Source organism: Cyprinodon variegatus, unplaced genomic scaffold (genome assembly GCF_000732505.1).
Source record: "Cyprinodon variegatus isolate N-32 unplaced genomic scaffold, C_variegatus-1.0 Scaffold132, whole genome shotgun sequence".
NCBI lineage: Eukaryota > Metazoa > Chordata > Actinopteri > Cyprinodontiformes > Cyprinodontidae > Cyprinodon > Cyprinodon variegatus.
The window spans coordinates 776,898-787,114 of NW_015150585.1; the positions used below are offsets into that span (position 1 = coordinate 776,898).

The 10,217-nt window shown below is 36.8% G+C and overlaps 1 protein-coding gene across 2 annotated transcripts in view; it reads right to left on the reverse strand.

Annotated features, from left to right (window-relative positions):
- The window catches only part of LOC107085744 (rap guanine nucleotide exchange factor 4-like), a 47,116-nt gene that overhangs the window by 35,208 nt on the left and 1,691 nt on the right, over nucleotides 1-10,217 (reverse strand). The window contains exon 3 of one of the 2 annotated variants that reach the window (XM_015376265.1): nucleotides 9,144-9,290. In XM_015376265.1, the coding sequence (XP_015231751.1) occupies nucleotides 9,144-9,290 (147 nt within the window). Of the gene's footprint in view, nucleotides 1-6,481; nucleotides 6,611-9,143; nucleotides 9,291-10,217 lie in introns of those variants that run through there. The other variant, XM_015376266.1, reaches the window with a different exon arrangement.

Genomic DNA, 10,217 nt, shown 5'->3' on the forward strand with positions numbered 1-10,217 from the left:
TCAGATCTAATAACTTAAAGAAGCTAAACAAGCCGATAAAGAAAGTTGGCTGTATTCTAGGAACTTCTCTAGATCCTCAGGAGATGAATTTACAGAGAAGGGGTTTTCATAAATGGAGAAAGTTATGGATAACTATTAACATCTTCATCAGAAGACTGTTGGACAATGAGGGCCTTCAGTCAAACCATTAACATCACAAAACTTTGTTGAAGAAACCCTTACAACAGTTACAATGACATTTACTTTTCATTTGGGATCAATTAAGTGTTTTTCAGTCGAGATTAACTGAGTCTTAATAACATCACTAATAACCATATTGGAAGAGAGTGCAGTATCTATTACTATCAGGCATCTTCAGTTCATGTGAGAAATGTTCAGTCCTATAAATTATCATTTTGTTACATTATAGACTTATAAAATATAACCATGGAATTTGCAGATAACATCCTCTTGATAAGCCGTTTAAGAGAACAGGATAAGGGTGACTACTGAGAAGAGGTGCAACTGCTGACAGAGTGCTGCCCAGCCAGCAACCTGCTTCTTAACGCCACAAAGTCCAAAGAGGTCATTAGCAATTCACAATAGACTGAAGTGGAAAACACCCCACCCTGCATTAATCGAGATCAGACAGAGATGGGAGTTACCATCGTTAATGACCTCTTATGGTCTGGGAACATAAAGAGTGATGACAGCAAGGGCCTAGCAACGTCTACACTTCCTGCAAGTTCTAATAAAAAAGCAGAATAGAGCAGATGTTGCTTGGTTTCTACCACAGTGCCACTTACTTCACCTTGGTGTGGCATTGACTTTACAAAAAGGTGATGAATACATCACAAAAGATCAGCAGACAGGCCTCTGCCATCCCTGAAGGATTCCTCCCACCCAGTTTAGCACCTGTTCAGACCAGTGCCTAGTTGGTCCATTTAAGCTGTCAACTGTGACAACGACAATCTGGTAAAAGATGCTTTCTAGAGTTCCCTTTTTTTCTTCTTTTCAATTGACGTCTATTGAATTTTGTTTTTTTTCTAAGTATTTGCACCATTTATCAGTACAAAGTTTGCTATAATTGCATCCTAAACTTCTCCCATATGTCTCTAGAAGCTTGGGACTCCTATTTTGGAGTATTTTCTGCAGAACCTTTCAAGCAGTGTGAGACAGTATGAGTTCTAGTCTTGTGTCTGGCTCTGTCACACAAGGATGCTCACTGACTCTCAAAAACACCTCTTTTATATCTTGCCTGTGCTTTGTGTCGTTAAAGATGAATAACCACCATGGTTTGAGTTTCAGAGTGCTTTGGTCAGGCTTTTTAAGAATCTCTCTGTTTGGCTGCTTTCATATTTCCCAAGGTGCAGACAGGTTAAAATGGTGATGACTGCTGCTGCCACCATGCTTTTACACTGGGGATGGTGTCGGCCAGGTGTTGAGCAATGACAGTTTTCCTCAAGACATTACATTTTGAATTCAGCTCAAATAGCTTAATTCTGCTTCAGTCAGACTAGAAACTGTTATTGTTCCTGGTCTGGAAAACTCTACGTAGATAAGAGGTCTACAAATCCTGTTGCTAAAGAGCCACCATATTTCACAGCTGAATGAAATGGATGGTTAGCCTACCAGGCCTCTGCAGAACTTTACAAGATGTTAAGTCAAAGAACCCATCTAAGACCCTTACCAAATAACCTGTGGTTTCTTCCTAGATATAAGGCTCACTGTTAACTGTATGATGAGGAGAGATAAATTGTGTTCTGTAAGCTGAAATTAGGACAGGTAAGTTAATTTCATATATAGTTCATATGTAGATATATATTGTGTTTCATAAAATATGGCAAGAAAATTCAAAGAGCTGAATATGAGAAAAAGAAAAGTACATTACAGTGTCATAGAGGTAACAAACACGGTTAAAGAAAATAAAAGTGACAAAATCAAAAAATATATGAATAAAACTACTTATATTGAAATAAAGATTGATGTGTTATTTGGACTCCAGGAGGACTCCAGTCAAACTGCAGAGGCTGCTTAACTTTGATGTGTGGAAATGAGATGCACTTGAGCTCTGTTTTGAGTTGCACAAAGTGCAATAAAAGTGTGTGACTCTTACAAACGTTAACAAGATCAGATCAAGCAAAACAACCAATATCAGAATTTTTCATCTGAGATGTAACAAGAATGTTTAAAGGAAAATATCTAAAGGAATTTAGGTTTGTTAGAGCTAATTTCCATAAGAGGGTCAAAATTAAATTTTGGTACAAACTCTGTTTATATAACAGTAAATGTTTACATAAAAATGCAGGAAGAATGGTTAGTTGTTTTTTTTGTTGTTTTTTTTAAGTAGAGATATTCTTTAATATGAGATGGAATGTATGCGTTTGCATTATGATGTCGTATCTTCTGAATTAAAGAGAACAGAGAGTCTAACTTGATGTCTTAATGTTTGGAAACCAAGTTGGTGCACATGCTCAGCTTCCATGGATCGAACTGTTGCTGAACAAAATATACATTGTTCTGGGGAAATATTGAGTCACCCAAACAATGTCTTTTTATGCAGGATCCAACCCACTACAACAGGGCTTCATAGTGAAAGCTTAAGTCAGGCACATTTGTCCAGACATGTGACATGCTGACATGTTTTCTGCATTTTAGGAACATAAAAAAGCAACATAGTAGATATCAGATTGTCACTAGACAGGAACTAGAAGACATGTTTCTTTTAAAACAGCACCCAATTATTTCCTCTTTTCTAGAGCTCACAGACATCTGTATTAGATAATTTTTTAGAATATCACCACATACTTTTCTCTCTTCTCCCAACACAGCTAACTGACAGGCACCAACAAAACGTTTTCTCCAAGGCTTTGAACAAACTGCTGTAGGAGAATACCTACACACACACAAACACTACTACTATTTCCCAGTCCTCAACACTGCAAAAAAGAGATGCTGGGGAACAAAGGTCATTATATCCTGAAAGTACAATGACAACAAATATTCTTCAAGCTTAAACACATCCTACATTTACTTTGATCTAGATTTTGTGATAACCTTTGATTTAACTGTCGACCTAACTGTGTTTAGGGACTCACTTTATGGCTTTTTCATGATCTTGGGGGGATTTCCAGTCCTTGTATACTTAAGTCAGGAGCTGTGTCTGCAGTCTGGGTACAAAGTTCTCTGTCACCAGAGAAGGTTGCATATGGGGACTCTGGACTCTTATTTTCTTTTAGCCCATCATATAGTTCTGTGTGACTGTGTGCAATAAAGTGGTTCCAAGATTAGTATAAAATGGCTTGGTTGAAGGTCAGCTTATACAGGTCTGAGGCCATGATTCCTAACTTTAATAAGATGGTTTGCTACCTTTGGATCAGGGATTAGTTTCTGCCTCATTCAGAGAAGTCCACTTACTTCTGTTTGTTGTTCATGAGTAATACAACGATTTAGCAACCTAGACTGTGTTTGTTCCATTGCTCTAGGTTTTAGTTGTGAAGAGCAAGTTGAATGGCAACAGTCTACTTTTCTGATCAGTCTATTTGGTCACGACTAGTGTTCACCGATACCAGTATCGGACGGGGCCCCGAGCCAGCACTAAAATGGTGGTATTGGCAAGTACCAACAAATAGCGCACCGATACCAATTTGCGAGCCAAAAGTTTATTCAACTATTTTCACCCATTCCAGGTAGGCAATAAGAAGTTCTACTACATTCACTTTGTATAAGTCTTTTTCCTGCTTAGCAAAGGTAGGCAGCAGCTTGACAAAGCCATGATGGCAATTATTTTACATCCAAGTAGTATGCAGTTCTTCATATACACACACACACATATACATCAATTTCAAACAGATGGTATCCTCGGGTATCGGTATCAGGGCCAAAAAATGGCATTGGCCAAACACTAGTCACAACCCTGATGAAATCTAAATCATGAGCCAAAGGAGAAGATCCTGGATATGTGTCTTCAATTAGCTTTTCTTTAGGGTGGCTGGGCTCATCCTAAAGGGTAAACGCACCTCATGAGTATTGCTGTACATTCATTGTGTCTTCACTAAGTACTATATGCTTCATGCTGAAGAGTGTAAAAACTAAACCCTGAGCATCAGTTTAGAACTCTGCAGCATCAGTTTGGGTTTTCTGAAAGAAAGTAGTAAAGGATGCTTGAGTGGAGCTGACACCTGACAATTAATTTATTATTTATTTATTTTAACCTCATTAACCTTGTGCACTACCAAAAATGGAAAACTCAGACTTTTCCATTTCACAAAGATAGTTTCCTCAACCTCTGTTTCAGTCACCATAGTAACATTCTCCCCAGAGCTAACCTGGTCAGGAGCAGGTTTCGTTCAAAAAACTCAGTGTCCTCTGTCTCTGCTCTCTTTCGCGCCAATCACATTGCTTTATTTCCTGATTTAGTCAGATCTTTGCTTTAGTTTTGTGCACAAAAAAAAGAAAAAAAAACATTCCTTATGTCTGCTAGACACATTAGGTTTTAAAAACAAAGAATACATGTTGGTTGGACAAGGATCTAATTAAAGAATTATCCACATTATTCACAGAGAAATAACTGGTCTATTTAAAGGAAGAGGGTTCTACAACTCAGTTGACAGGATATATGACAGATTTATTTGTTTTGGTTTGTCTAATATGAGCTAGATGCAGATCATTTTATTTTTATGTACTTATATTTACAGTACATTAAGAACTACTGAAATTATTTTCAGATTACACATAAATAGACTAATCAATTCTGTGGCGGTAAAAGGAATAACATAATAGGGTTAGGATTAGGATTCACTCCGTAATAACATCCTACTGAGCGTACTGACACAGTCTGAAGCCATTCTATTGGACTGATAACTGCTAATTACAACCATTTATTGGGATGATAACATCCAAAGCGACCGCAAACCTCCACTTTTATTTTGTAAAAGAAGACAGAATCAACATGCAAGGAACCCCATGAGATGATGAACAGGTTCTATCTATTAGAACAAAGTTTTTAGACTTCATCTTATCCTGCTGCCAGAGGATTTCACCTAAATAGATATACTGATCCTCTACTATTCAGGAAATAAACCTGTAATGTTATCATGGTCACAACATGCTATGGTAAGCAACTTTGATATCAATTAGTTTTACTGAATATGTATTCCTGATACCTGAAAAAAAAAACATTCTTTGTCTAAATGACCATTTCAAACCAAATTATTTTCTTCACCTCTAGAATAAACATTATTGATGTCTAATTTCAAATATCCATAATCCATAATATTGTTACTGACCAGAGTTTGTGTTATTTTGACTATGAAGAAATGTATTTCAGATATAAATACATATTTAGTCAAACTGATAAATCTAAAAACAGCCACTTAAAATGTGTAAACATTTCTAGGTATATATAACTTATTTCTTACAAGTATGATTTTTTTTTATTTTTTTTTTTCTTTCTAAAATTCAGTTTCTGCTGCAAACATGCAATTTAGAAAATATGTTATTACAGTTCAGTCAAGGAATGGGATTCTGATTTTAGTGATCTATAAATGGAACAAGAGAGAGGAGAGTGCTTTTAATAAATGTAAAAATGTAGTAGACTTCATATAAACCTACGCATTACCCCACTTCTCTGCATTGAAATGTCTCATTTGAACTGCTCTAGCCTCGGATCAGGATCTATCCTGGGAACTTTCTTTGAGTAACTACAAAACAGACTTAAATCAAAGACAACATATTTTCTACAGCAGGTATAATCATGAAGAGCCAGGACTTGCAAATGCTTTGGGATCCCCCATAACGAACAGGAGAGTTGGTCACTTGGACCTGTTACCTGAGAAACCTGTTACCTGAGAAACAACAGGTAAGCAGAAGAGATTGGGTGGGTGCCCACTTTTGGTTCTTACTCCACCAACTAATCACGTATTTAAACCCAACATTTCATCTCTGTTTGATCAGACTCTTCTATGCAAATTTGCAATGTTCTCATCGTGCTGTTTTGTTTATTCATTATTACTAATTTCTTTCTGAATTAGCCTTCAAGAGCTTTTGCGAAACTAAAGATATAAAGATGTGCTTATGCATGAATCTGTACTATGCATGAAATTAGGATATTTATGTTCAATCAGCTGTACACTGTCCCTTTTTAAATAAAGTTTAGGATTATAATGTTGCTTAAATCATCAATTCATGACAATTGTTTTAAATCATGTCAATAAATAATTGCATGCATACATCTAAAATCAGATTTGATTTATCATCTGAAAATATTTTAAATATCTTACAAAGAAGACAAAAAGATGAAAGAAAACAGGCATCCTAATTTTAAGGAGGCAAATAAATTGTTAAATACCTAATTTACAGTTTAGATGGAAATAAAAAACTAAAGAAAATGACTAGAATATAACTAAACACCATTTTACCACAAAAGCAACAGCATCAGCTAACAACATAAGATAATTTAGCCATCGGATGGAAGAGCAGCAAAATCTCATTTGAGCCTAACCTTGGAGGAGAGGCCGCCTCAGGCGGAGTTGAAATATCTATCCTGGTAGTCGTTCAGAGTGATCTTCTGTATACGCACTGCAACAGTAAAGATCTCAGTCTGATGGCCACACTGACACACAGAGACCATAAACTAACTTACTTATGCCCTGTGGCCCCAAAGGAAAGGAAGGGGCTGGCTCTCTCAGGAAGCCTGCCTGTTATAGAGGGGGAGGTAAGAGTGGGGGGGTTTGGTCCTTCACACAGAATAACATCATCAACTGACCTAAAATCATTAGTTCAGGCTATGAATAGGATGACTGAAACATGGGCTGTCATACGTAAAACAGAAAGCATATTCTGTTCACTAAGCAAGGCTTTAGGGTAGGAGCTAATAGTCCTTTAATACCATTATATACTGTTAATGCACTTAGCCTATTTAAAAACACTGAATTGCTGCTAAACAGCCCATGGAGAAAAATATCTGCCTCTATACAACATTTCCACCTAGTGGTCAAAATATGGTATAAACACAAAGATCTCTGAAAAATTAATCAAACCCCTTAATGATCAGTTTTTCTGAATTCTCAGCATCAGTGGAGTTGCCTCTGATTTAAATCTGTTCTGTGATTGCCATGACCTGAATGACTGTGAATATACACAGGCACACACCCTTTCAACATTTTAACAGAGAGGAGTTAAAGGTTATAGAACAGCACTCCAAGCTTTGGACATCTCACAGAGCAGTGATCAATACTCTCAATAGAATTGAGAGTTTATGGCACATCTACAAACCTAGTAAGATGAGGCTGTCCATCTAAATTGGCATTTATAATTGAGACAACCAAATGGTCATCATAGCTCAGGGACAGGTGTGATAATCTACAACTCAGGTGTGAAAATCTGTCGATGGCGTAGCTGCTGAAGGAGGGCTCTCTTTTTCAGTTTTTTGTTTTGTTTTATGTTTTTTTTTTTTTTTTTTTATGGAAAATCAGCAAACAAAGAGCCAATGAGATGTTTGGTTTGTCTCCGCCCTAGGGTGCACAGAAAAATGGGGATACTAACAAAAGTAAAAGTTGTGAGAGCTGATTAGAAGATTGATGGGGCTCGATGGAGGGAAGTAATTGAAGAAAAACTATTAAAGGCTTTAAAATACATAATAATGGGAAGGTTCTAATTAATGAAAGGGGCAACTGCTGGCCTGCAGATTAGTATAAACTGCTAATTATTTTCCTGGATATGTCGCACTCCTGTGCTTTTTATCAATGGCTGCCTTGTTTCCCTGATGTACCTAATAACACAGACACTGTTATTCAGTTTGAACCAGGATTCTGGGTTTGGGTTCCTCCTCTTTACCTGACTGCTGACTGGATCTGCTTAAAATAAAGTCCAGTTAGGATAGCCACATTCTTGGTTGCAATTCCTCCTTCCCCCTGGCTCCTTGGTGTCTTTGCTCTGTGATACAAGGTCCTGATGATTTCTAACTTGTGCTTCAGTGGATCATGGAAGTCAAACTCCAATTACTGGTCTGAGTGAGTGGGTCTGAGGTCAGAGTCCAGGAAAGCACACCTGCATTTTTAATTGATGCATTTTTCCACAGACTGAAATCAAAGAATTTTTAAGATTTTATTTTAACTCTGATGTCATTAAAATAACTGAAGTGTAAGGCATTTATGCCAAAGCTCTCTTTTCTATCTCTTCCATGTACAGGTTTGCAGCAATAGCGGACAATAGGGATCTCACAGCAAGTCTAGGCTTTTGCCTATAATAATAATAATAATAATAGGCTTATTCAATGTGCTTCACAATAAGTGAAGCACACTGACTGCAGGCAGTTTTAGGGTTGATGCTGTTGCTCTGTGGAAAGAGTGGTTCTGTTGCTAAGAGTGGTGTTTCAATTTAATCCTACACAGATTACATCCGTCCCCTCATCAACAGAGACGTGGGTAAAGAGTGATGCACTACCAACGGAGAACATAGTTTCATTTGTCTCCATGGTGACATCCCTCACCTTGTCCATGCTGCTGATGCGGGGTTCTGAGCTGCCGACTAGGATCATTATCATTATGTTTCCATTGCCACCATCAACTGGTTTATTCACTGGAAAATAAAGTGGTTATAAGGTTTAGTTTAACTATAAATCTTTATATTAATGGAGAAGAGTTGAAATGTTTCAATAAGAAGAAGTTTTCCAGAAGACTTACTCGGCTTTTTGTGATTTTCATCTATATACATCTAGGCGGAGCGAGACATGCATCTGGCTGTTGTCAGGTTAATATACATCACCCTAGAGATCATAATTCCAAGGCATACTTCTTGAGATTTTTATTTTTAAACAACCGAAATCAGTGTGGTATATTCCCTTTCCCTCACAATTCTAAACTACTTTGCATTGGTATATGACATGCCAATGAAATCAATAAAATAAAGATAGATATTTCAATATTTAAACAACTATAGCTGTGAGCTGACACCTGACAATTCATTCATTATTTAAACCTCATTAACCTTGTGCACTACCAACCACCCACTCAGTGTCTTGAATACAGTTTTCCCTTTTTAATGTATCAGCAGCTGCCTCAGTCACTTTTCAGACAATGACATGACCTTCAAATGTGTCACACTGTAATAGTCAGAACATCTTGTAGCTCAATGTATAACATACACCAACTAAAATAACTCACCTCCCAGAGGGACCTGAACTCCTTTTGTTCAATGCGTAGGAGCTCGCTGAATTCCCGAGTGACAATTGTAGCATGTCGGGGGGTGTTGTCCAGGATCGACTCTCCAAACGCTGTGCCGGTCCCCAGGGTGCAAATAGTGACGGCATCCTGCAAGGGAAGCAGACAAGGTGTTCTGCGGCAGGCATCATTGCTTCAGATGGTCCCTGTTCTGTTTTATTTTGTCTTTATGCTTCATCAGATGAAGGATCATAACATTTCGATGCAGAATGTCTTGGCAATAAGTATCATCTCATATTTTCTTAAAAAGAACATATTGAAAACCTCATAAAAAAGATTGTTCCCATGCAGTTTGTGGGTTATTTTTTTAGATATATTGGAATGAAAAAACACATCCTATTTTTTATTTTGTCACACTTTAATGTTTCCGGTTGTCAAAAAGTTTAACATCAGACATATTTGGGAATGATTGATTGCTTCAAGTGTTTAATTACTTCTTGTTGTCAGGCAGGTTTTTGATTTCTTATCTCTACATTTCTTGTAGCTATAAATATTTTTGAACATAACAAACAATCTTTAACTACGTCTAATACCATAAGAGTCAATTTTATCAAACAAATACTTTTTTATCATCTTTTGCTAATAAACTGGTTTCAAAAATATAATGCTTTCCTCTTATATTAAGAAAAATTGTTTTTACTTTTATCTAAAGATCGCACTCATGAAAACAAAAGGAAAATAAACACCGCCACAGGTCCATGTGGATTGTGGGTGGTTTTGCTGCCCACGTATTATACTTGTTGAATAGCTGTTGAAATCTTAATCCTGCAGTCTTTTAAAAGCCATTAGTTATATACTGATTAAAACATTGCAAAAAACCAAACTCTTATTTGATGGTCTGACTTAGTCTAATTGCCTTGGATTATAAACTCTGTGTAAAGGAACACTGTATCAGCTCAATGTAAAAATGCTCAGAAAAACAAGTTTTTACTGTATGTTGTGTAAATCTTGAGTTTTCAGAATTGCAGTAGATCTATGTTTGATCTAATTATTTTGTTACACTATGGACTTTTATGA